This window comes from Crinia signifera, chromosome 5, assembly GCF_055691185.1.
Source record: "Crinia signifera chromosome 5, ASM5569118v1, whole genome shotgun sequence".
Lineage (NCBI taxonomy): Eukaryota > Metazoa > Chordata > Amphibia > Anura > Myobatrachidae > Crinia > Crinia signifera.
Genome location: NC_139221.1, coordinates 322,111,579 through 322,139,507, shown reverse-complemented (window position 1 = coordinate 322,139,507; position 27,929 = coordinate 322,111,579). Strand labels below are relative to the sequence as shown.

The 27,929-nt window shown below is 46.0% G+C and overlaps 1 protein-coding gene across 1 annotated transcript in view; it reads left to right on the top strand.

Moving 5' to 3' along the window:
* COL22A1 (collagen type XXII alpha 1 chain) overlaps positions 1–27,929 on the top strand; it is a 276,007-nt gene that overhangs the window by 215,734 nt on the left and 32,344 nt on the right. Inside the window, exons 40-49 of the mRNA XM_083144895.1 lie at positions 300–344; positions 11,479–11,556; positions 13,726–13,761; positions 15,649–15,702; positions 17,594–17,638; positions 18,205–18,252; positions 20,423–20,536; positions 22,959–23,012; positions 24,672–24,725; positions 26,792–26,845. Of these exons, the coding sequence (XP_083001021.1) occupies positions 300–344; positions 11,479–11,556; positions 13,726–13,761; positions 15,649–15,702; positions 17,594–17,638; positions 18,205–18,252; positions 20,423–20,536; positions 22,959–23,012; positions 24,672–24,725; positions 26,792–26,845 (582 nt within the window). The remainder of the gene's footprint in view (positions 1–299; positions 345–11,478; positions 11,557–13,725; positions 13,762–15,648; positions 15,703–17,593; positions 17,639–18,204; positions 18,253–20,422; positions 20,537–22,958; positions 23,013–24,671; positions 24,726–26,791; positions 26,846–27,929) is intronic.

Here is a 27,929-nt window from a genome sequence, read left to right as displayed (position 1 = left end):
TGAGGGGATTTGGTTGTGATTGGGGTGAGGGGGGGCAGACTTTCGGGTGGGCGGCGTTTCAGGGCTCGCCAAGCCGCGAACGACCTCTGCTTAAAGAGTCTCGCTGATTTAGGCCCCATGCTCCCAGAGTCTTGCGCATAATCCCAGATTCTATGTCTTTCAGAGAATAGGGGGCTGCACGTACGTCCTCCCTTCTCTGGAATCACCCCGACATCTGCCCCATGTCTCTTTTGAATGTTTGATACAACTCCCACAAGAACCTTCTTATAGCTAATACTTGTCATTTCTGTATTCTGTAGGGAGAGCGCGGACCTCCGGGACCACTAGGACAAAATGGCGCAAAGGTAAGTCCAGTACAGTGAGATGTTCAAAGTTCTCTTACTCAAGAAAACCTCAAGATGCTAATAATGCATAGATCTGGGCAGGACTCGGGCCCCTGATCATGGACGGGGGGTAGGAATCAGCCCCACATTTGTGCTGCACTGGAAAAGTGGGCGGGTGGCAAGGGGGCGTGGCTACGAACTACTTCTCCATCCTGGCATCCCGGCTGAGCAGAACGTTGGGAGGCACAACTGCTCAGCTAGGCCTTCATCCAGCCCATCAAGCCATCAGTCCACTAGAAATGTTGTGCTCCCTTCCAAAATAAAAAAATGATGCCCCCCCCACCCCCTAATATATTCATTATAATTGTTACTTAATTACTGTTTGCCAGGGGTTTCATGCTCGTTGTCAGGGGTTTCATGCTCGTTGCCTAGAGTTTCTCACTCATTCTCAGGGGTTTCGCATTGGTTCCAGGGGGTTCTTGGTCTCAGACGAGCCAGGGTTTCCAGAACTTCCAGGTAACACTATACGCGCTGCGCTTCCCTGCTAGAGGACGCTAGAGGTCCAGTAGAAACTCTAGCATCTGTCTCCTCCTAGGTGGTGGCCATTTTTGCAAGGATATTTTCCAGCAGATTCCATGCAGAGGTGTCACATATTGGCAAAAGAAAATAGTTTCCCAACACATCAGTTTTGTTGGGATGACCTTTGCTTCATGCTTAGCGCTTTCCACCCTGTGCCGTGGTTTTATATGGAATATCTCCATTTTCACCCATTGGTGTCAGCATATAGGGGAGTATACAATAACATATTATCCATGGTGTGATCTTAAAACAAAATTTAGACTATAAAGCCGTGTACTGTCCAGTGTCGGTTGAGTTCAGGCTTCCAGAAAGAATATTTGCCATCTCAGTGTGAAGTTCCGAACCATAATATAACGGGGAGAGAAGACGGAAAAAATGCTGGGTACACACAAAAACGATTTGGATTGAATACAAATCGTATGCAAATCAAATGCAAATCATGTTATCTGATTTGCATACGATTTGCAAACGATTTGCATACGATCCGATCCCATCTGTATTCAGATGAATGGATCTTATACAGATCCTACCTGCAGCAGGTAGGATTGGAATCGGATCCAATTCGGATCCAACCAAACTATTTTGACCCAATCAGCACCCAATCTGCATCCAATCGGTCTGAATTGGATCCAGATTGATGGGATTGTGCCCAAATCGTTTTGGTGTGTACCCGGCATCAGACAATCGGCAAAAAAAATCGGTCTAGTGTGTGGAGGCCTTTAGTGATGGGGGAAACATAAAAGAGTAGGTGTCCTCACATTATAACCAGAAATAGCTGATCTCATTAAAGCTCCAAGTAATTAAAAAAATAAATCTTTACATGAAATAGCTATCAGATATGACGCTTCAAAATGATACATTTACATTATTATAAGTATTGATCCTTCAAATTACAATTAGGATTTCTTAATTACCAGTATAATATAAATCATCCAGGGGCACAGGTCATGGCTGAACAGTTCGTCCTGATTATATCTATCATTTAAACACCTTGATAAAGTATAAAAAGGCATTACATTGTGACATATGTTGTATTGTTTTCTGGCTATGTATAGTTATACAGAAGTGTCTACCTACAGTACACCGATCCTTAAGTTCCAATTCTTTATAAGAGACTTCCAGCTCTCATCCTAATCCACAGCTCAACGCTCCTTGACCCCTGTCTCTCCCCTCTGTGTCACCCTCCTCTGTCTGCCCCTTCATTTTATGTTATGGTTTCGGGTGTGATCCCACAGCCGGGACTGCTGTTTTAGGACAGCCACAGCGGGACCCTACGCTGACTCTGTTGACCCCCAAAGTACAGTGACCGGTTTCTGCAGATACTAGGCTTTGCCTGTAGCCGCAATGTTTGAAAGGGCGAGTTAAGCCCGCCCTAGCTCTGGTGCAGCCAGGTGTTATGAGAGGACCGGGGACCCCCTAAAGGTACAATCAAAAGGTAATCTATCTACTGGGCCTGCCTGGGGAAACAACTTGCCTAACAGCACCAGGCCAATGACGGGGAGTGTGACCCAGTCGCGGACAGAACTGGGGTGCCTCCAACCTAAAGCACGTCAAAGTAAATAATAAGTACACAAACACACGGTACCGCAAAACAAAGGTATGCCCACTACCGTGGGCCTCTCCAAACCTGGAGGAGCTGGACCAAAGGAACTTCAGGCAATACTGAACAACTAAGGAAAATGGCAGCTTGCCAGGACTTTATAAATAAACAAGGAACAAAACCAGGCTCCACTGGAGCACTTACGTGACCTGGACCAAGCACAGCAGGACCGTGGAACATCCAGCAGCTCAGGATGGTAAAGAGCAGGCTGGGACAGACTGGAGCAGGCAGACAGGATTCTGCTACTGAAAGTAAGCAGGCTGGAACTGCCAAAGGCCAGAAAGGCTGCACTGGTCTGAATGCAGGAAGAAATAAACTAATGACCAGCAGACGGTTAGTGAGATCCTAACAGAGCAGTAACCTGACAGAGGGCCAGCAGGTAACAGGAACTAGCAGCTACCTTCAAAAGGAACAGGAATCTAGGACTCAGGAACTAGAAGCTATCACTGGCAGGGCAGAGCTAGAGAGAATCCCCTATGAACAGCTCAAGTGATTATTCAGCTGAGAGAGATCCAGACAGCTCCCAAGCTGTAATAACGAGCTCTTTACCTCACAGACTTGTGAATAAATTAAGCTCACCGAATAGCTGACACTCAAAAATGTGGGGTATTTGCCGGGTGGGCGGTGTGAAAGGGGTATAACCATACCTCCCAACATTGAAGTGGAGGGAAGAGGGACACTCCAGCATGCAACCAAAATTTGGAGGGGCGTGACCTATTGCCGCTGCGTGGCATGGCTCTGCTAAGCAGGTAGCACCGGCCCTGTACTTGGGATTAGGGCGGCCAATCTCAGGATTGGGATCAGCGGGATCCTGGGATTTGGTCTAATGCTGGGCAGCATTTGAGCTGGTCCCGATGCTCGGCCTTCAGCGCTAACTGTCACGCTGCGCAGGCCGAACAGCCGTGCAGAAGCTCTGCCCACCCACAGCCGCACTGCAGGTCGGCGGTCCGGCTCCCAACTACCCAGCGCCTGGCAACTCGCACTGATCCTGACTGCTCCAACCCACACTCTGCCGTAAAGGTAATGGCGGGGCATTTTTTTTTTTATTAGGCACGCCAATCCCAGGAATCCCGGGATCGGGCATTTTTCAATCCCGAATTCCAGGATTGGAAAAATACCCCGGGATTGGCATCCCTACTTGGGATATATACAGAAAGCCTGGGGAATGATTTATTCTGCTGAAAGGATTAAGGACGAGTAGAAAACAAACTTGGGTAATTAGAGTTTGATACAATACATTTGTTTTCTCCCCTAATTGCTCCCTGCAGCATTCATTAAAATGGTATTTCGTTCATCGCACCGAGCCGCGCTGGTTCCAATCTGCGTGTGCCGGGTGCACCGGCTAAAGATTGCTACAGACTCTCAATTAAATGAAGTGTTTGTATTATTCAGGCAAATGTCAGAGTTATTTCATTATTTCTTAACAATTATTTTGCAAGTCGTGTAATAATAACGCAGTCTCACGTCTGTTTCTGGGTGAGCGGTAATGGGAACATCTAGACACGTCCTCCCCCGTCGCTCACCAAATGTGACCCTGCCGACCAGCCGCCATAGTGCAGTTATGCTAGAATCTGGTTGCTAGGGGAAACCTCTACACTTGTAGTAAGCCTTACTTTAGTAATTATACTCCTAGTTATCCCAGAATAGAAATCCATTCTCACTGCAGCACTTCTACCGCCCCTGTTACCACTCAGCCAGTGGCGTATCAATGTGGTTGCTGGGGGAAGCCGGCGCCGGAAATCTGCTGGAAATGGTCCTCCAAAAATGGCCGCAGCCTTGGAGGAGACAGATGGTAGAGGTCCTACTGGTCCTAGCATCTGTCAGTGGAGTGCAGCGTGTACCTGGAATTGCCATATTTCAGGAATGCTTGTGCGCCTGCAAGCAACAAATACCTGGTAATGAGCATGTAACTCCTTGCAACGAGCAGGAAACCCCTGGCAGGTCAGAAGATAAAGAGAACGGTCCTCGGATAAAGGATTACATAGTCTTTTATACGCCTGATAGTTGCAGGGCAGATTTAAAGTAACAAAACACACATAAATTACGATATAAAAATATGTATACAAATATGTGAAATATGTCATAGAAAGGCGTTTATTGATCACGCATGTTACCATCTAAATCACATACAGCGGGATGTACTAAGGGAAAAGTGCGGCAACACCCCCCCCCCCCCATGTTTACCACAAGACCCGGTTGCTGCGTTTTCGCTGCCCAGGGTACCGCCACCTTTGGATGGCGATACCTTATAGAATCCTATGGGTTTCTTATCACCGGCACCACAACCCACCGCCTGAGACGGCCCACTGCATATGCCAGCCCCCTCCCCCTGGCATACCTTCCTCCAGCCTGGACCCGGAAGGTAAACTCCTCCTCCCCCTAGCAATGCAGCCGGAGGTCTGCACACCACCTCACAGGTATCACGGGGGCCTCCATCACCGCAGTGCAATGTCGATCGCAGATATTAGTACATATGAGATGCACATCGGTGCGAGGGGCGGTGATGTATTTTAATACATCTCGCCCATAGTATTAAAATCCTTATAGCAGCAGCCTAAACAGGGTCAAATGTATCAAGCCTCAAAAAGTGATAAAGTGGGGAGTAATAAACAACCAGCCCCTAACTGTCATTTTTTTTAAAACAAGCCTGTAAAAACAGTTAGGACCTGTATATCAATCTCTATTTTATCACCGTTTGAAGCTTGATACATCTGGCCCACAGTATTTACCGCTCATGTCATGTCCAATAGCTAATTCCCATAGAGATATACAAAAATAACTTATGGTTTTTTAATTAGCAATATTTATTGCTTCTTATGATTGTCGTCTATGGTTAATAAAAAAAACTTTTGGTACTTATTTCCTAGCACGGCGCCCACGATCTAGATTGTATGTGTCGGGGTGATATCGCAAGCGTTGCATGCATCTTATGTGTTTGTGCGGCATAAGATGCATGTGATGCAATCGACGAAATTTTTACATTGGAATCAATGTGAAATGGTCCCCGAGACCCAATTTTACATTTATTCCAATGTAAAAAGCCCCCAAAACCCCAATTTTAATTGCTAACCCCCCCTCATGGGTGAAATGCCCCCCCTTTGTTAACGCCACCCCACTATTGACGCCAACCCAAAGCGTGGCGAGCGCAGCGAGCCCGCGAGGGGCGGCGGTACGCGTCCTCCGACCTTTTCATACCCCCACTATCCACGTCGGCGTGGAGTTGATTTTATATAGTGTGGCGAGCGCAGCGAGCCACCGAGCCCGAAGCGTGGCGATGTGGAATACATGTGAAGTAGTCCGCGTGCGTTCGCCACGCTTCAGGTAGGTGTTAGTGCCGATAGTACGATTTTTATGTTATGGCATCTTATGGATCTCATGGATCTTATGGATGCATAAGATCCATGAGATCCATAAGATGAGATCCATAAGTTGCGATATTGTACATACAATTAAAAATCTTTTCAATTGTATAGATTGTATGCCTTAATTAAGGCATACAATCTTATGCGATGGGCGCCGTGCTAGGAAATAAGTACCAAACTTTTTTTTAATTGACATTGGTTTTGCGCTCTCTCCCATTACAAATATAATTCCCATAGAGAAATGGATTCCAAATCTAACGATTATTTAGCTTGCTCTGTATGTGCAGGTTGAAGACAATACTTTCATCAGGGGTAAGGATGATTGGCCGCCTACTGAGCTTGCAGAACTGTGGTATATTACAGAAAGCGTACCCATACCCGTAGCAGTCGTCCTTCCTCACCAAGCTCATTCCTGCTGCCCCCAGTACTTTCCAACTGGAACGCTGCCTGGAATTAAAATTTTGAAGAAAGTACAGTAATATGACAAATTAGAACTTAAGAAAAAAAAAACATGTCAAGATTCAAGACCAGTTTCCATATTCCTGTCTGAATTAAAACATGGTTTTTGATCTTATTGAAGCAAAGCTGCTGAAACCTTCTCTTTCTGTGGGTTCCTCCAGCTTTACTGATTTAGAAGAATAAGGCATTAGGGAAGGAGCAGAGATTTGCATGAAATGACTTAATGTTCATTATAGAAGGATAAGACGCACGTCAGTGTATAGTTAATGTTCCACCGTCTCTGAGCTTCAATGGGTTATCACACTTCTCTACTGTTACTTGCTTATTAAAACGTTACTTCATTTTCTACCCTCAGGGATTATTATTGTACTAACAAAGTTTAACACAATTTAACGTCGAAAACTTTAGTGCAGATAAAGGCACAGTCATCAAGAATGTATCTACATATACATACAGTATACACCGATCAGCCTTAACAGTAAGCCACCTGCCTAATACTGTGTTGAGACCCCTTGGGCCACCAACATCGCTATGACCCATCGAAGCTTGGGTTCTACAAGGCCCCTGAAGGTGTCCTATGGTGTCTGGCACCAAGATGTTAGCACAGGGTTGCCTGCCCTCCCGTAATGGCCAGGAAGGTCATGGAAATTGGAAAGGTGGGCAAGCCTCCTGGATTCTGCAGGGCTCCCCCGCCTTCCCACGGTTGGGTCGTTTAAATACGTGATTCGTAAGTCTCCGAGGGGGAGGCGGGGCTAAAATTATGCAAATTGATTTCAGTCCCCATCCCCCGAAGTGCTGATAAAAGTCTCCTCTCCGGGCTTCTCCCGGAGAGGACACTGTAAAAGTAGGCAATCCTGTGTTAGCAGCAGGTCCTCTAAGTCCTGTAAGATATGAGGTGGGGCCTACAAGGCTGGAACTTTTCCATCAGATTGATAATTTGGAAACTTGGAGGCCAAGTCAACACCTTCATCTTTTCGTCATGTTACTCAAAGCATTCCTGAACGATGTTTGCAGTGTGGCCGGACACATAATCCTGCTGAGACAACTGAGGGAAAACCATTGCCAGGAAGCATCAGACAACCTCTACCGACTTGTCTTCTCCCCAAAGTGCCTCCTAGAGAAGTCTCCTCCCAGTGTAATGGACAAACATTCACCACGGGGGGGCCACATGATATAAACAAAGAGTTGATTCATCAGATCAGACTACTATCTTCCATTGCTCCATGGTTCAGTTCTGACACTCATATGCCCATTGTAGCCATGTGTCAGCAGTGGACAGGGGTCAGCATAGGTACTCTGATTGGGCTGAGGCTACCTAGACCCACACACAGCAAACTGTGATGCACTGTGTGTTCCAGGGGTTAAAGTGGGGTTCCACCACCTGTTATGTTCAGTTGGAAGTAGTCAGTTAGAACCTCCACATTGGCACTGCACAGTAATTCTAGCAGGAAAGCAATAAAGTTTGCAGAGGGAAATGAGTTCAACCACCTCTCCAGGACCAGTTTAAAGGTGGCCATACAACGGAAAGACCTGCTTACTATCATGATCGTGTCCAACTTTCCCTTCAACTCCCCGGCAGTCCTTGGTGGTTTTTGGACACAGCACGTACTCACAATCTGTCATACAATCCAGCTGCTGCATATGACCGGTCGTCTCGCAATGAATTGTATGCACCTACACTGCCTGAACATTGCCACTCAAATGACACCAATTGTATGAGCCGTTGAACATGCAATTGGCTCCCAATCCCAACTGACGTGCAGCACGTCTGATCAGAGGACCAATCCTCCATCCTGTGGGACCGCGCACTGCACAATTGTGTGCACATGATGTGCACACAATCTGCATACAATCCATTGTACAATCCCTTGAGATAATGAGTTTTATGCAGATTGTGTGCACATCTTTCCATCACCTATGATTCTACTTAAGCTGTGCTCTAGATTTTCACAGGCTGTGTCCAGCAGGAACTGTGCTGTGGTGGTGTGCAGAGAGGGCCAGCAAGGTGTGGTGGCGCCGTGGCGGGCACTGAAGTGTCGCAGGGTGCTGTGCAGTGTTGACCTCTGATATCACTTCACGCTGCACACAGCTGAAAAGCCGCACAGCCGGGGTCAGGAGCAGCCGGGCAGCATCTGAGCGGATACTCAGCGCTGTCTGGCATTAGATTTGTGTATGCGCAGGCTAATCTTTGCAATTTTAAACCCAAATCCCAGGATCCCCTGCCAATCCCCATCCTGGGATTGGCCACCCTAGTTTGTAGTGAGCAGTAGATTGTGAACGGAGAAGGGGGTGTTAAACTTAGGCACTAATGTGGGGATTTAGGTTCAGGCTGTGGCAGGGGGGAAGGTTAGGATTAGGCTGCAGAGAGGGAGTGTTAGGGTAAGGCATTTACAAGACGGGCAAGGATTAAATGAAGGCATGGGGATTAGAGATAGGAACTAGTTTGGAGGGATAGGGTGCATAGGTGCTGTGGGTTAGGATTAGGCTGCTGAAAAGGAGGGTTAGGGGAGTGGGAGGATAGGGTTAGATCCCTTACGGAGCCCCTGTGACTTTCAGCATCCTGCCAGCATTTTACCTGTGTAAAAAATATATATACTTATGTAAATCCAGTGTAGATCGGTCCTTTTTAGTCCATGTAGGCATCAAAAGGTTTAAAAAAAACAAAAATCCAAGTACCAGTCAGACTGAGGAGCAGCATGTGTTTATGCATGCTGCTCCTCTGTGTAAATGACGGTGATTCCACTGAGTTCTGATTGGCCGAGGGGATTCCCATTAACAAAATCAGCAGAATCCTTATCCATGTGGATGGCAAAGTGTTAAAGAGTTACAAGAAAATTGTGAAAAATTGATGTCAAACTTTTCATGTCTCAGCCATCCGGCCAGCTCGCCATGGTGATGTTTCTGGCGGACGGCAGGGAAGTGCGAGCGTCTCACTTGCTCGTACGTCCCACTCAGCTGGGAGGCAGGGAGCGGGGACAGTGTGCTTCCCTACCAGTCTCTGCTTCAGGGAGACAGGCGGGGAGATGGGCAGGGAATGTGGAAAGGGCTTCTTGGAGAATGGGGAACATGCTCTTCTCGTGCGTGAGCGCCCCCTTCCTGGCGCACGGTGGCATTGCCAGGAGCCACTCTAATGAGCCATCTGTATTGCTTATGTTGACCTTTTGATGTGTTGATCATATCTTGTCGACCTATTAACTGGCGTCCTAGACATGGTCTGCCAGTCAACCGGATCCCATCTTTTTAAATCTTTATATTTAGTTTGTTGTTTAAACTTTGAAAAAACAAAGTCAAGTTAGCGTCAGAATCACTGCCAAAGCAATGGGTAAGGCTGCTGCGGTAAGATGGTGCTATTTTGTGCCTATACCCAATGTGGAACACGGACTCAGGCCCATAGTAATTTACTGCAGGTCCCAGCTCTGTGATGCGTGATTGGAATTAGGGCAAAAAGGTTGTTATGGAGTTTATCCAGGGAAATTCCCCTCTAATCTGATGTTTGCCAGGCTCCCCCAGTCATTGAGCTGAGCGAGACGAAATGTGTCTAAATGAATCACAGCGGAGTGCTCAAATCTAATCTCATATATCTTTAACACTATGAGTTAGTTATAAAAAAACTAAATTATCTTAAGTGGTTTTGGCGTCTGTATGTGATGGACATCTCTGTTGTAATTACAAAAATGTCAGCAAAATATTATTACCTTTTGGGTGTAATTAAGGTGCAACTAACCCCCCCCCCACCCCCAAAGGGAAACATTTAAACTAGCCAGGCACATGGTGATGTCACTGCTGACATCAACAACTGACCTCTGATATCGCAGGGATTGTAGCACCAAAAGTGACCTCTAAGACAATGGGTCAGCCTATTGCAATTATTGCTGTCCTATCAGCCTGCGTATATAACCATGTGCTGACTGATTAGAAGAATGCAGATGTAAATTCATCATCAGTAATGGGTCCGTTACCCATGCATTATTAGATCCCCAGCGTTATCGTTATCAGGGGGTATTTTAATAATATCGGGTACGAACGGGATCAGCCATTTACGACTCGAAAATACGTATTTTGTTTTTATTCGGATTTTCCAATGACATATGCGTTCGTACCCGTTGAAATTCATACTGGGTTGTATACGAATATACAACCAGGAGTGGCCGCCGGGAAACTAAGCGCTTGATTGGCTGGGGGATGGCCAATCCCCCAGTTTGAGAAAGGAGCCGTGAATGTCAACATTCTAGGTTTGTCCCGTCCGAGGGGTACGCATATGCCGGTTTTTTAGTTTAATTCCCGGGATGCCTACAATGGAACAAAGAGGACGCGATCTACGCCAGAGGCCTCGGTAATGTGGCGCCCAGGAATCAGCATGCTTCACACATCCCCAGACGTTTGAGCCTATCCCCAGACTTCTCGGAAACTAGCCAATGGGAATTCAGGGGTGGGCTTAGAGTGAGTGTGTGTAAAGCATTCTACTATGCCAATGATTCTCCTCCTCAATAATATATAATCTATGGAATATATTACCATGGAGATAATGTCTTTGGAAGTAGCTCTTACTATACAATGCAACAATTGTATGCAATGAACCAAAAGTATCATTTTGCTAGGAGCTAGTGACATCACTTGCATCTCATGCATAAGTGATGTCACTAGTTCATATGAATTGCATTGTGTTGTGAATATTGGTTTAACCATACCTCCCAACTTTGCCTGGGTACAAAGAAAGTTATCTGTGCCAGCCCCAATTGAAAAAGCATGACCTCGTGTCTAGGGGGCATGACCTCATGGCAAGGGGCAGGACCTTGTGGCTAGAGGCATGGTTTCACGGGAAATGCTGGCATGCACTCAGTCTCACTCTCCCTTGCACATCTATTCACCGCTGTACTGCTAAGCAAGGTGGGGGCCTCCCAACTGTAACCTCCCATTCTCACACACACACCACATTATACTGCGCCCCGAAATACGGGACTGTCCTGCCAAAATCCGAACAGTCGGTGGTCTGGTTAAGCTAATGCAATAAATGCATTCACTGTTAGTGGACAATGAGGACACTTTTGTAGCATATTATTCTATTGGGTAATACTGTACACATCGCTCTCATACAAGTATCTGCCCTTGGTGATACCATGGTATTGATCTGTAACCTGACTCTTGTTTATTTCAGGGTGACAGAGGTTCTCCAGGTCTCCCCGGCCAGCCTGGAGCCAGAGGACCCACAGGAATAGCCATTGACGGTTCTCCAGTAAGTCGGTGTCAGAATCTGATATTAATTGTGTTTTGCTTGTTTTACGTAGTAATGTAAAATGTTAAGAAATAATGATTTTTGGATTAGAATGATCGGCGTGAGCTAGGGACCTATTTACTAATAACGCGCTTAATTGCGAATTCGCACAACCTCTTGGATATGACGCATTCTGCACAGTTTTGTGTGCATTTATTTCATTTCTTAATTTAACAGCTTGCAAGAAAATACAGGAGTGTATGCGGCATGTACAAACGCTTCGGCACCTTTCAAGAATAGTATTCATTTTAAACCACAAAACTTATTTTTATAAGGCCTTAAACAATTCTAGGTGATTAGGTTAAGGGGCGGGAGAGTTAGGTTTCCGAAGCAAGGTGATGGGGTTAGGGGTAGGCACTAGCAGGAAGGGTTAGGCTGCTTGAAAGGAGGGTTAGGGTCCTACATAGGGTTGCCTATCCTCCCGGAGGCTCTGGAAAATTGGTTCCCCCTCCCAGTCCCCTGGAAAGGTAGGCAAACCTCCCGGTTACTGGTGACCCCCCCCCCCCCAGCAGCCAGCGATTAATGGCTACTCAGGGGCGGGGCTAAAGTGACACATCGCTTCATTTAGCCCCACCCCCTTCTTGAATAACCGCAAATTGCAGGATTTGCTGTACTGGGGCGGGGCTTGATTACGTCTACATCAGGCCCCGCCCCCGAAGTGCTGCTGACAGTCTTCTCTCCGGGCTTCTCCCAGAGAGAAAACTTTAAAAGTAGGCAACCCTAGTCCTGCAGAGCTCCTGATGGGGTTCTCTGTATTGGGATGCCGCGGTCGGTCTTTTGACCTCCTGTATACCCACCACCTGGATATCGTATGTATATTTTGGGGAAAGCCATAAATTGATGTGTTAATAGCTCTAGCATAGAATTGCCACTGTTCTAAACCTTGTTACCGATATAGTTGGAGACAATTGGAGAAGTGTTTGTAGACAAGGAGGCCTTGCAGTCGGTAACGCAGGTGCTGGATCTATCACGGTTTGGTTCTGTTTGGCAACCACCAACGCCGAACATCGCCAAGTAAAAGGAAGACCGGATTTAGCTAAAGGTCTTCAAATCCAGGGCATCCAATGAGAGGGAGGGTACCTGATTGCGGTCTCTTATCACGTCATACCATAGGTAGTGTAGACTTCGACCCTACGGTGCATGTCTCCGGGAATATGGTGCCAGCGGTAGCCACAATGTAATGTATTCAGTAGGCACACCCTGATCCCATTACAGAGACGCCAATGCGCAGATCCTAGCAGCAGAGGGGGTGCGGTTGTTTGGTCTACAGCATGGTGGTCGAAAGTCATTAGGTCGACACCATTAGGTTGACATGGGAAAAGGTTGACATGGGTCTAGGTCAACATAGTTCTAGGGCGAAAGGTCATTAGTTCGACAGGTCATTAGTTCGACAGGTCGTTAGTTCGACAGTGTCTAGGTCGACAGTCAATAGGTCGACATGGGGTTTTCACTGTTTTTTGAGCCGACATGTGCCGACAGGCGGTATTTCATGCCCTACCATCCACTAGGGCATGGTGGGAGAATAAAATAGTGTGCCGAGCGTAACGAGGCCCCGTGCCCGACACATTGCGAGCACAGTGAGGGGATGCGGTGCACTTTAAACTGTGTCCATGTCGACTGTTGACAGTCAGGTAAAAAAACAGTGAATGTCGACCTTTTAACTGTTGACCTAGACATTGTCGAACTAATGACCTGTCAAACTAATGACCTTCCGACCTATAACCATGTCGACCTTTTCCCACGTCGACCTAGACCTTTGTAGACCTTTTTTCATGTCGACTGTCGACCATCTTGCTGTAGACCAAATTATCCAAACCCGCAGCAGAGACGGCAAAGGACAATAATACCCTTAACCAGCATTATACACTTACAGGGAAGGAACGTCACAGCCCACAGAATTGTATTCGACTTTTTATTGTTTTAGATTTAGCAAATAAATAGAAATTGTGCATTCAGATGTGCAGGATTATGTCTACACCTGTACCCTACAATGGCCGTCATATAACATGTTTCTTATATAGAAGTTATTGGTACCTGCTAGTATTACGATATTAGCTGTAACGTTTGTCTACGTCTTGCACCTACTGAACCAGAATGTGTTTGATAAGTGTTTTTGTTCTGTGTGTGCAGGGCTCCGCGGGACCTCAAGGAGAGAAAGGGGAACAGGTATTTCCTAATTTTCTAGCTGAAATATGTACGGCACAGTACCAATGTGATGAGATCCTCATCGCGCATAGTTTACAGTTGGAGATAAGCAAAACCTTATAAACTGTTCTGCAGTCCGACGTAAAGCGTCACACACCTGCCTGTTGTTTTTGATTGTCCTGAATCATACTGCAAACGGACCACACAGCAGAATGAGCTGCCCATCGCCATCCCAGCTTCATTCATATTCAGTACTCCCAGCAATAATGGTACCACGTGAGAGAAAAGTGAAAGTAAAAGGTTATTTCACTGGAGCTTTCCAGCTCTGTACAATGGGCGGTTCTGTAGTAAAACTAAATTTCTGCAAAATGCCCCAACTTTGTACATACAGTATGTAGTTACAATATAACAGCACAGGGTAGTTTTGGTGTAGTACCCTAAGTCTAGTGTTAACCTCTAAGGCAGAGTAACCGCACACCCACAAAAGGTGAGATGGCAAATGTACTGTATGAACAGTACAGATAGAGGCAGTTTTGGGAGGTGTACTATAATGCCTACTTGCCAACCCTCTTGGATCCTGGCAAGTCTCCTGCATCCCCCTCCAGACCCACCCCCCCATCCCCACCCTGACCGGCCACAACAGAAAAATATTTTTTTTTTCTCAGCCTGATAATACTATCGTGTCACCATTTTCCCAAATAGCCCACCACCCTTTCTACTACTTTATTATACTATAACTCCTTTCTTTCTGGTGTGGACATTACCAGGTATGAGCCGAGTCATTGGCCATTTTTACAGTAACCCAAATCTTGGACAGGTTCTACAGTAACCCAAGTCATGGACCAGTTATATTGTTACCCAAGTCATGGACCAGCTATACAGTGACCCAAGTCATTATCCAGTACTACAATAATCCAAGTCATTGGCTGGTTCTACAGTAACCCAACTCATGGGCCAGCTATACAGTAACCCAACTCATGGGCCGGTTATACTGTGACCCAAGTCATTGACCAGTTCTACAGTAACCCAAGTCATGGGCCAGTTATACTGTGACCCAAGTCATTGGCCAGTTCTACAGTAAACCAAGTTATGGGCTGGTTCTACAGTAACCCAAGACATGGGCCGGTTATACTGTGACCCAAGTCATTGGCCAGTTATACTGTGACCCAAGTCATGGGCTGGTTCTACAGTAACCAAAGTCATGGACCAGCTGTACAGTGATCCAAGTCATTGGCCGGTTCTACAGTAACCCAAGTCTTGGGCTAGTTCTACAGTAACCCAAGTTATGGTCCAGTTATGCAATGACCCAAGTCATGGGCTGGTTCTACAGTGACTCAACTCATGGGCAAGTTCTACAGTGACCCAACTCATGGGCAAGTTCTACAGTGACCCAAGTCATTGGCCAGTTCTACAGTAATCCAAGTCTTGGGCAGCTTCAACATTAATCCAGTTCATGGGCCGGCTCTACAGTAATCCAAGTTATGGTCCAGTTATGCAATGACCCAAGTCATGGGCTGGTTCTACAGTGACTCAAGTCATGGGTCGGTTTTAAAGTGACCCAAGTCAAAGGCCAGCTGCATATAGACAAGGTGACATGGGCCAGGCTAAATAAATCTGTCTCAGTGCAGCCTGCACCTGCCCATCCACATATCAACAAGTGTGACGTCGGCAGGACTAGAGTAGGGGTCACTAGCAGTAATGTGATGTTCCTGGTACACTGCTGTACAGTGCAGGTGATTGCGGCATCTGGTGCACCTCTATTGTACTATACTTCTGATTAGTGGTGTAATTGTTACTTTGAAGATTCTAGTATGACCGATTATTGGGTTTTCTTTTATGCACTTGTAATTAAGAAAATTGGCATTTAAAGGCACCTTAATTAACACATCTTTCTACCTGTATTTGCAGGGTGTTCGGGGTCTGGCTGGCCTCCCAGGTCCCCAGGGACCCCCCGGACAAGATGTAAGTAACCAGACTGTTGGTTGTCTAGGGTTCCTGTGTATAGGGGTGGGTGAGAGCCAATCATTTCTGTACAGTAATATGTGATGTGTGATTGGACGGATTATGGTTACATACAGCCATTTACGTCATCTAGATTGTCTGTGTGCTAACAATGTCCCCCGTCATCCTGCATGTGCAGACCACGGATTAGTTAATTGATGACACGTGTGTGTGTGTGTGTGTATCATCAGCAGATAGTGCATACACACTGGACGACATTCTGATTTTGTCGTTCCGACACGTCGGAATGAGCAAAAACAGTAAGAAAGTCATCTGGTGCGTACCCAGCTCTAGTGGGTTCCTTGTCTGTGTACCGGTATTTCATTCATCATCTCAGCATCTCTTCTTACTCACTTCCCTACATCTCAGCTCTCTTACTCACCTACCATCTATCCCAGCATCTCTTTTTACTCACTTACCTACATCTCAGCTCTGTTACTCACCTACCATCTATCCCAGCATCTCTTCTCACTCACTTCCCTACATCTCAGCTCTGTTACTCACCTACAATTTATCCCCACATCTCTTCTTACTCACTTCCCTACATCTCAGTTCGCTTACTCACCTACCATCTATCCCAGCATCTCTTCTTACTCACTTCCCTACATCTCAGCTCTCTTACTCACCTACCATCTAGCCCCACATCTCTTCTTACTCACTTCCCTACATCTCAGCTCTCTTACTCACCTACCATCTATCCCCACATCTCTTCTTACTCACTTCCCTACATCTCAGCTCTGTTACTCACCTACCATCTATCCCAGCATCTCTTCTTACTCACTTCCCTACATCTCAGCTCTGTTACTCACCTACCATCTATCCCAGCATCTCTTCTTACTCACTTCCATACATCTCAGCTCTCTTACTCACCTACCATCTATCCCAGCATCTCTTCTTACTCACTTCCCTACATCTCAGCTCTGTTACTCACCTACCATCTATCCCAGCATCTCTTCTCACTCACTTCCATACATCTCAGCTCTCTTACTCACCTACCATCTACCCCAGCATCTCTTCTTACTCACTTCCCTACATCTCAGCTCTGTTACTCACCTACAATTTATCCCCACATCTCTTCTTACTCACTTCCCTACATCTCAGCTCACTTACTCACCTACCATCTATCCCCGCATCGCTTCTTACTCTCTTCCCTACATCTCAGCTCGCTTCCTCACCTACCATCTATCCCCACATCTCTTCTTACTCACTTCCCTACATCTCAGCTGTATTGTGTACTACGAATTGAGCTGCTATTTGTTACTTGTGCTCTGTTTTAGTTCTGCTGCTGTTTATTTGTGTACCCTGTACTGTTCTTATGTGTGCTATATGTACGGCGCTGCGTACCACTTGTGGCGCCTTAAAATGTCATAATAATAATTATATAGAAATATTTATTAAGCAATAGAAGAAGTACTCTCGGCTTCTCGCATTGAACCTCTCTGCAAACAGCGAGATAAAAAATCATTTTAATGAACGCTGAAAATAGAACGTCTTCTGAAACACTAAATTCAGTCGCCTGAAGACCTTTTTCAAGAGTGTTACCATTCTGCGTTACCTCGTCAGTCGCCCTTTTATCTGCGGCTTCAGATCCGATGCTCGGAGCAAAAACAAACTGACTTCACTAATTAGGTGGAATAAAAGCAGAAATATCTACAAATAAATGAGTTCTTCAGCGTAATCATTCCTGTCTGAGTTTACTTAAGAAAGTGGTTTTCCCATTCACTCCCTGGTGGGGATAATTCTTTAAAACTAAGAAGGATATCTGCAATTTTCACATCAAACATGCCATAAATAATGAAATCGCTGTGATCTGAAGTCTTCATTAATGTAATTATTCTTAATTTGCCGCCAGGGTTTTCCTGGAAATCCGGGAGAGAGAGGACTTCCGGGTGAACCGGTAAGTCTATGTTTAAATTGTAACAATATCCTACTTATCAATCTGTTATTCTTAGTAAATGACTATTTGTATTAATTAATTTGGTGTAACTACAGTATACAGTAACCCTCGGGCTGAATCAAGGGCTGCATGTGCCTGGTGCTTTAAATAATAAAAAGCCTATTATGGCAAGAGGCGGGGCTGTTCTGCCCCCTCGGAACATGTGACATCATGATATAATGCATATACTGCAGCCAGCTAGCTGGGCACCCCTCCAGGCTCTAGGTTGCACCCCAAAACCCAGAGGACCGTACTTTCTTTGTTTTTAAACCCCAAGTGGTTGCCCTGTCACCCACCCCATGTCGGTAACCCACATCTAATTATGCAGCATCTTCTTGGTATGTGGTATAAGCTTACTGTACTCATGATTTACCCCCCCCCACCCCCACCCCCACCCCCACCCCACCGCCCCCTCCCCAAAAGCTGCCACTCCAGGAGGAAGCCACTTATACTATAATATCAGCTATATACACTAGGTGCTATTAATGTAAAGATACGTGTTATGTGTTGTATTTTACCTTTTCCAGGGTCAAGCCTCTGTGCTCTCCCCAGGGGACTTACAACACCTCTTTAAGGTAAGAATGATCACATTCGCCATCTTCCTTTACAGCAGGTAGGTAAGAAACGCAGCATGATGACAGTTGTAGGCCACCCTGTGTCCACCTGCGCTATTAATGTAACTACTGTTATAAATAAGCAAAAATGTAACAGGAAAATTATGTGAAAAAAGGTTAATTAGCAAAGCAAAAATCACACAACTGTGGGGCAGATGTAACCTGTGCACTGCAGGTGGGGCAGATGTAATGTGCAGAGAGTTAAATTTGGGTGGGGTGTTTTGAAACTGAAATCTAAATTGCAGCGTAATAATAAAGCAGCCAGTATTTCCTCTGCACAGAAACAAAATAACTCACCCCAAATTTAACTCTCTCCGCACACGTTACATCTGCCCCGCCTGCAGTACAGCATGGTTTTGTGCTCTTTTTTGGTTTGCTAACAAAGCTGATTCGTGAGTGTGGGATTTATTTTGTATCGTGTTGCTTAGCAGTATTACAACTGTACTAAACCTGTACTTAAATCAAGCTGCCGAAAGCGCAGAATAAGACTCGTTAACTGTTGGATCCGTTACCCAAATATGTCTGACAGCGCCGTTTAGTCAGTGAGTCTCCTCAGCGCATTGTAATTCACCCCTGAGCAATAGAGCAAATCCTGCTGAGTCCGCAGAACTAACGGCACCTCCATCGATCAATCTCTGTTCAGCTCTGTCCCCGTCCTCCAGCACAGAGCCATAGATTACGGAGGTGAGGTTTGTGCTTTATTAGCTGTATACAGAGAAATTAAGTCCATGCAGTTCCAGGTCCATTACCGACTGCTGATCAAGTGTAAGGCCACCTGATCCTAATCACGTCCCACGCAGAGCGACGGCGCTGGGCCTGCACAATGGACAATGCACATACGCGGTCCCCAAAACATTGTGACGGGGCCGAACTTGCTATATTGCAAGTAAACAAGAATCACCCCCATAGTGTGTTGGAGGAACTGTCACTTCTGTACTAAGCCTCTAAAAGTGATACAATGGAGAGTGATAAAGTGCCAGCCAATCAGCTCTTAACTGCCATGTTACAGGATGGGTTTGAAAAATGATGGTTATGAGCTGGTTGGTGGGTAGTTTATCTTTTTCCGTTTTATCACATTTCAAGGCTTTAGTACATCTGGCCCTAATGGGACCTACACACGTAGCGATTAATGCTTGGTACACACCAGGACGATTGAGATCGGGAGCAGATTGTAAGACGATCGTACGATGGTCTCGTGACCTGTTGAACCATACGATCTGCTCAAGATCTACTCTTTTATAAAAAATAAATTGCCCCTACATCGGTGTGTGTGTGTGTGTGTAGGGGCAGAGCGGTAGCGATGCGTGGCCCCGCGGGTCGCTATCTCCCGGCGATTAATATTCAGCATGCTGGATATATATATAATCGCCGGTGTCGGTGGCAGTTTCTCTGACAGATCGCTCAGCACACATCGCTGCACAGCGTCGCTCACAACGCTCGTCCCTACGTGTGTACACCCCATTAGGTCATACAGGTACTAAATCCACCCTGCGTGATGAAAATAGCAATTTACAAACCTATTTATGTAAATCTATATACGATATACAGCATATCCCGCTAGCCAATTGCCTTGAATCTTCTGCAGAAATTTTTTTTTTTGGTACTGCAACTCGGTTTGTGTCTAGCCAATAAGAGCATGGGGATTTTTTTTCACATTAAATCATTTAAGTTTGCAGTATGCTTGCCTACTCTTTCAAATCCTGTGACAGGCTCCCCCCTTTTGAGGTAGTCCCCATACCCCCAAAAGAGTGCGCACCCCTCCTGCATATCTCCCCAAGAATGGGGAGGTAAGCAGAGTTCATTTTCTGCTACAGCGCATAGGGGCGTGGCCTAATGATGCAATTTCCCCGCCCCCATTGCCGCCCACCTTCTTCTCTTTTCTTAGCATTATTGTGGGTAACTATAGCTTACAGGCCATCATCAGGAGACCCCAATTATCTGCAAGCCCCTAAACTAACATAGATGCGCAGCACACCATTACATTGTTCACCTCTCAGGTACAGAGGGTAACATCTAGACAAGGGCTGGCTTGTGTATTTGGAGACAGCCATAATACCATTTGTGAAACACAATTAGAAAGGCATTATACATATATGGATTTGTGTTGAAATATTTGTGTTTAATCGTGCAGGACGGGTGCAGAGATTGTCCGGCAGGACCGCCCGGTCTGGCGGGAATCCCAGGAATTAAGGGAGATAAAGGTCTCCGTGGGCCTCCAGGAAAGGATGGGATGGACGGAAAAAAGGTACAGTACAATCCTTCCATCAGCTGCGGAATCACAATATTTATGCTGTGCGAATGTATGGGGTAAGGACATAGACAAGGCAAACCGAGGAGAGGTGTTGGGCCTTAAACTGTGGCCTGTGGCGGATGAAGTAACATTGTAATTGTCTCACCTTGTAATTAAAGGTAAAATTAATGACACACATAAAAACTGCAGCTAAAATTGGCTGCTGTTTTACGCGGCAATGTTCCAACTGGTGCATAGTGGCGGACAGTGGCGGTTTTTACCTATGGGCTGTAGGGCTGCAGCCCCTCCAGGTGAAATCCACCACTGTGAGACTGCTCTGGCTTCACTATGACTGGGAGGAAGTCCAACCCACCAGTCACCCAAGGCAGTACCATTGGAAGGTATTCCCTCCCTCCGGGATGCCTCTATATGGGCTGCTAAGCAGCAGCCCATAAAAAAATGGGTTTTACTCATGCACAGTACAAGGACGATACTGATCATGCACCGGACCCGGGACCATGAATTTGCCTCATTGGGCTGCTGCAAAAGCAGCCCATAAAGGCTGGGGGCCAGCGTATATACGCAGCGCCGAAGAAGCTACTGCGCTGGCCTCGCGGCGGGGTCCAAGACCAATGGTCGGGAGCAGAAGCGGCGGGGACCGGGACCAGGAGAACGGCAGCAGTGGTGGAGATGGCAGCGGAGGGAGGGGGGCCACATCGCGTCAGCCCCCCTCCTCTGCAGAGGTAGGAGCCACCACTGGTGGCGGACACTACATACAGTAAGATTGTAATCTGTAGGGCAAATGCACTAGCTCCTAAGGAGAAACGCGTGGATTTAAGGGCAACCATAGCAGACACCTGAGATAAGTAGGCAAATGTAGCATAGAGTATTTTCCCACTTACCAGATCATCTCTATGGTCCTCAGGGTGGGAGAAGGAACATTCAAAGTTGGACCTTTCTTTATCTAAGGATCCACAGAGCATCCTCCTGCCCGCAATGCTTGTTGGTTAAATATCCCCAGTCTATACTGACTTACATAGCCTCGGTCTATACTTTTTATGGGAATTTTTTTCTCAGTCGAGACACTTGGGGCGATATTTAGTGAAGTGCGATTTTTTTTGAAAAATGCGATGGTGAAAATCGCACTATATCGCATTTTTGCTGTGAATTCATATATTTAATGTGAATTTAATGTGAATTGACGGACAAAAAATGCGATATTGTGCGATATGAGGCGATTTAAAACGCTAAAAAAGTGCGATTTCCAGCTCTGGTCATGTGCAATTTTGTGACCAACAGGAATGTGATTTACTACACTACGATGCCACTCCTTACAACCTCCTTAGTTATTGGGCCATCAAAGTCCACTAAATTATGCATCACAGACCCTATATAAAAGGGGCACAGGGGCCATTTTGAGCTTTGATAGGAAGTAAGGGGCAGACAATGGAGAGAGCAGTGATGAGAGGTGCAGAGGTAGATGCAGCAGTGGCAGAGGTGCCAGAGTTAGAGGCAGCAGAGGTCCACTATCAGCAGGGGCGTAACTATAGCACCGCAGCCCCCACCACCGCGGGGGGTGCTGTGCATGTGGGGGCGCCGGGGGCTGCGGTGCTATAGTTACCCCCCCCCCAATCCCCCGCAGACTTACGTATCTTGCTGGTCCCGGCGGCTCCGTTCTTCTGATGAGGACCACAACAAAATGGCCGCCCCCATATAGCAAACTGTTCTCTGAAACTGTCTGCTGTAAGGGGGCGGCCATTTTGTGGTGGTCCTCAGCAGATGAACGGACGGAGCTGCCGGGACCAGCGCGATAGGTAAAACTGCGGGGGAGGGGGTTAGCATAGGTGGCGGGGCGACGGGGGGGGTGCTCGACGGGGCGGCGGCGGGGGGTTGGTATGGGCGCCCCCCCTAACGGCGGGGGGGCGCCCAAAACGTTGCTACGCCACTGACTATCAGGTAGTGGAGGGGGAGGCACCAGTGTCCCTCTCACATGTAGCTGTCAGTGCGGGGCGAGCTGGCTGTGGAGGAGGGAGGCAGCGCTGGACCCTGGTTCTGTAAGTATATTGATGTAAAATTGAGGTGTGTGTGTGTGTGTGTAATAAAGTTGTACTTTTCTCTGTGTGTACTTTTTATTTTAACAATCTTTTTTCCCAGCAAGCCCATTAATGCCCCCGCATGCTGGGACTTGTGATTCACCAAGTCCCAGCATGCGGGGGAGGGCTGCTGGCACTTGTAGTTCACCTGTATAAAGCAATGTTATGAATGAGTGTTTTAACCCTATAAGGCCGGCGTCCAAAGCCCTGGGAGTGAATTAGACCGTTGCCTACACATGCCGGAGAGGCATACTTACTATATTGCTCAATGCAATTATTATACAAAAATATTGTTGCATATAATTTGTGTATCACACAACGCATTTCTATATTTTGTCCTGTAGGGGGAGCTAGGACTCATGGGTCCTCCTGGTCCCACAGGATTGGATGGCATGAAGGTAAGTTAAAGTACAGTATATTTTGGCTACACGAATCTCACCATGACTGCGGTAATATTAATGGACTGATATTAGGGTGTTCCGGCTACCCCCCATTAATGCACTGCTATAGATTCTACATGACATGCTCAACGTTCATGGTGTGGGCAAACGGTGCGATTCTGACCTTCGGTTTTGACTATATAGTCAAATTGGAATTGAATGTGAATCGCACTGTGTGTCCACACCTTCAGACTGTAATTGTTACATGGCTAAGTCTAGTGGTACACAGTCATTCTGTCCACAGTACTGGATATAATAAGAATGAATTTTCAAAGGGTCAAACTAAATAATATTGTCCTTTTTATGGCTATAGAATGGTAATGACTCATGGTGCTCCAAAAGTGTGGCATCATTCTGCAATGGTGGCCTGGCGTTGCCTCTAACAATGGCCTTGAGTCTGTGGTACAGGGGCTCCCAAACACGATTATCCAGGAACGCTGACGGATCACATTTTTAAGTTATCTGTATTTGAGCACAGGTGACTTCATTAGTTCCTGAGTAAAGGTGCCCATACATAGGTCAGATTTGGTCTGTTTTCACCCGATTCCGACAGATTGGGTGAAACGTGGTCAAATCAGACCTGTGATGTCAGCATAGGAAAAAAAAGAGAATAAACTGCTGACATCTGGGGTTATAATTAATTAAACAGAGTTTTGTGATGTCAGTATAAACTCAGTGTGATGTCAGTACTGTAAAATGTAAGCATAATGTCTGTGTGATGATAGTACAGTACTGTATAATGTCAGTGTCATGTCACTGTAATGTTAGTGTAGTGTCAGCATAATCTCAGCGTGATGTTTGTATCATGTCAGTGTAATATTAGTGGGATGTCAGTATAACCTATGTGATGTCAGCACAATCTCAATGTGATGTCAGTACAATGTCAGTGTAATGTTAGTGTGATGTCAGCATAATCTCAGTGTGATGTCAGTATAATGTCAGTGTAATGTTAGTGTGATGTCAGTATAATCTATGTGATGTCAACAGAATCTCCGTGTGATGTCAGTATAATGTCAGTGTAATGTTAGTGTGATGTCAGCATGATCTCAGTGTGATGTCAGTATAATCTCAGTGTGATGTCAGTATAATGTCAGTGTAATGTTAGTGTGATGTCAGCATATTCTCAGTGTGATGTCAGTATGTCAGTGTAATGTTAGTGTGATGTCAGCATGATCTCAGTGTAATGTCAGTATAATCTCAGTGTGATGTCAGCACAATGTCAGTGTAATATTAGTGTGATGTCACTATAATCCCAGTATGATGTCAATGTGAAAAGCATAAAATGTACAAGATAAATGAGTCTTGGGTCCAGTCCTTACATACAGCACCATGTACAGTAGCCTTGTATTTGTGATTTCTGTAATATCATCTGTTCTAGAGCTCAAGGGGCTTCTTGTGTATCATTGTCATGCAGATTATTCATTGTATGAGTAATGTAGCTGAACACACTGTACTTCTGCCGGTGCTTATGTTATATACAGTCACACAGCTGCTACGTCCCGTGTCATAGTGACAGACAGGGCCGCCATAAGGGGGGTGCTATGGGGACAATTGTGACAGATCGCTCTGCATGAGGTCAAGTCGCCTTCCAGTGATTCTTTTCATGTTCTATCACAGGGCAGCAAAGGGGACCGTGGGGAAGATGGAGAACCTGGCCCGAAAGGTGAACAGGTAAAATGTATACGGTTGTGTACAAGCACAAAACATACTGTAAATCTTCTGAAGATGTTCTTGGCATTAAACCCTGCTCACTGATACTACAAGCGTCACCTTCAACTGACAACTGTGAGAACGAACACACATATATATATATATATATATATATATATATATATATAAGCACCAGCTGACGGCTGCATGTACGATTTATCTTCTACGCAGCAAGTCCGACCTCCGACTCATGTGACTGCGCATCGGGTTGGAGCGGATGTCAGACACATGCGATTTGGCCCAATTTGCCCTGATTTCTTGGCCCGATCCGTAGGAATCGGGTGAAAATGAACCAAATCGCATTGTGGATGGGGGCCATGGATGGCAAAAGTGCAACTGACCATCGATAGTGTATAAGTATGCAATGGATGACCATCAATGTTTTTTTATATCGATGGTCATCCATTTGCTTTGAAAGATTGGCCTCTGGGCCAATCAATATACGGGGGCCGGGCTTCAGGGGCGGAGCTAAGCTCCGTGTCCCGGCCCCTAGATGAAAAAAGAAAATTAAATTATTCAGTTAAGCCTGACATCGATGGTGGGAAACCATCTGGTTCTCCCCCATAGATGTCAAAACTATTCGACATCGGCCATAAACCATCAATGTTTTCTGATCATCGATGGTCATCCTTAGCATTAGCTCTCTTTGAGGGTACTCAGTCTGGGATTCTGACTGCCGGAATGTCCCGACATCTCTGTCCCGAATCTCTGCCCGTTTTTTTGCTCAACTCGACTGTAACTCGACAGCTGTAATTCAATGTTCCAGTTGTCGAGTGTTGGAGAGTGGACGTGTCGCCGAAAACGGAGGCGGTTTGTCACAAAAAACAACAGTGAATTCGACAGTACGCAGCCTTTTCCAACAAAACAGATCCAACTGGTTTTAAAGCTGAATCTGTTCTGGTGTAATCGACCAATTCTGTTGGAACCGGCAGCAATGAATAGACGTCCGCCGCCATTTCCACCTTCAGAAATAGCGGCCAGGATTGAATACCGCCCTTTGTTTCTGGGCTGCTTTGCTCCCAACTCTCAATCTACCCAATAATTGGTGCCTTGAGCTCTATAAGAAAGCAGATCTGGGTACCTGGAACTTGTTCTGTATCAGTACATACACTGCGCTGGGTATTACAGAGGAGACATGGACCCGTTCTCTGGCAGCAATGATGCCGGCGCTTCTTCCGTCATCATTGTCGTTCTGTATCAGTACATACAATGCGCTGGGTATTACAGAGGAGACATGGCCCCGTTCTCTGGCAGCAATGATGCCGGCACTTCTTCCGTCATCATTGTTGTTCTGTATCAGTACATACACTGCACTGGGTATTACAGAGGAGACATGGACCCGTTCTCTGGCAGCAATGATGCCGGCACTTCTTCCGTCATCATTGTCGTTCTGTATCAGTACATACAATGCGCTGGGTATTACAGAGGAGACATGGACCCGTTCTCTGGCAGCAATGATGCCGGCACTTCTTCCGTCATCATTGTCGTTCTGTATCAGTACATACACTGCGCTGGGTATTACAGAGGAGACATGGACCCGTTCTCTGGCAGCAATGATGCCGGCACTACTTCCGTCATCATTGTTGTTCTGTATCAGTACATACACTGCGCTGGGTATTACAGAGGAGACATGGACCCGTTCTCTGGCAGCAATGATGCCGGCACTTCTTCCATCATCATTGTCGTTCTGTATCAGTACATACACTGTGCTGGGTATTACAGAGGAGACATGGACCCGTTCTCTGGCAGCAATAATGCCGGCACTACTTCCGTCATCATTGTTGTTCTGTATCAGTACATACACTGCGCTGGGTATTACAGAGGAGACATGGACCCGTTCTCTGGCAGCAATGATGCCGGCACTACTTCCGTCATCATTGTTGTTCTGTATCAGTACATACAATGCGCTGGGTATTACAGCGGAGACATGGACCCGTTCTCTGGCAGCAATGATGCCGGAGTTTCTTCCGTGATAATTGCCGTTCTGTATTCAGCAGATTCTGAAATCTTCCTCTGTTCTGTCACAGGGTACCCCGGGAATTCCGGGATTCCTCGGACCACCTGGTAACGCTGGGCCACCTGTAAGTATTCTTCTTATTTGCTTCATATTTTGTTAAAAAATGGAATTCTTAGGTCTAATATATAAAAAAACATTATCTAATATTATTACCCCTTTAAACATACCTCCCAACATATGTCATCTTGAAATATATATATCTATATATATATATATATATATATATATATATATATATATATCTTTTGCCCTAATTCTATGTGAAAGTGGAACAAAGTGATTGTTCTGGATGTTCTTAGATCTAGAATAGTTTCAGAGCGTCCCCACATAGCTCAGCATGACGTCTGTGCAGCCTGGAGTGAGAAGGAAGACAGTGAAAGAAACCTTTATCTCTCTGTAGCTCGCAGGTAGAGTAGACCCTAGTGCTTTATTCACATGTGCAGAAAGAATTAAAGCCTTAATCGAACAAAAAAAACACCTTAACAATGGATACAATGTATGATGACATTAATGATATATAATAAAGCATGTTTTAAAAGATTTTAATCTGTTATTGCCAACCTAAGATGCCCAGAGGTGCCTATAGGGGTGGGGGAAGTGGGTCCAAATTACCCAGCTTTGCTGGAGGAGCCAGGTGATTGTTCCCCCTTCTCCCCTCCCGAAGCCCCTTGTGTGGTTGCCGGTACCTCCAGTATTGTCTCCAGTGCTGCTATAAACTGCCTGGGAAACAGTTTTTTTAATATTCTTTTTCTAAGGGGGTGTGGTCATGCATTTTCAAATTTGGTCACACCCCCTACAGTACCCGGCCTGTGGAAATTCTCATTGACCCTGAAGATGCTGATAACACACAAGTATTGCAGTGCTAAAAGTCCTTATTCACCCAGCCTTATTGCACTGTGTGACGTGACTTATATTCTGTGCCACCGATAGCTATCCCGGGACATTCGCACACAGATATGACCACAATGTCCGGGGGCCTCCGGACTTTATACTGTCCTCACAATGGCTGCAGGTTTGGTGGCAACGCACATGAAGGCTCAGTGGATGCTGTAAAATGACACAACATATGACGCGGCTTTGTCACATTGTTCTCGGGACTTCAAACTGGGCTGTTTGCATCATTTCATGGTAGAGTAGTGAGGACCCAT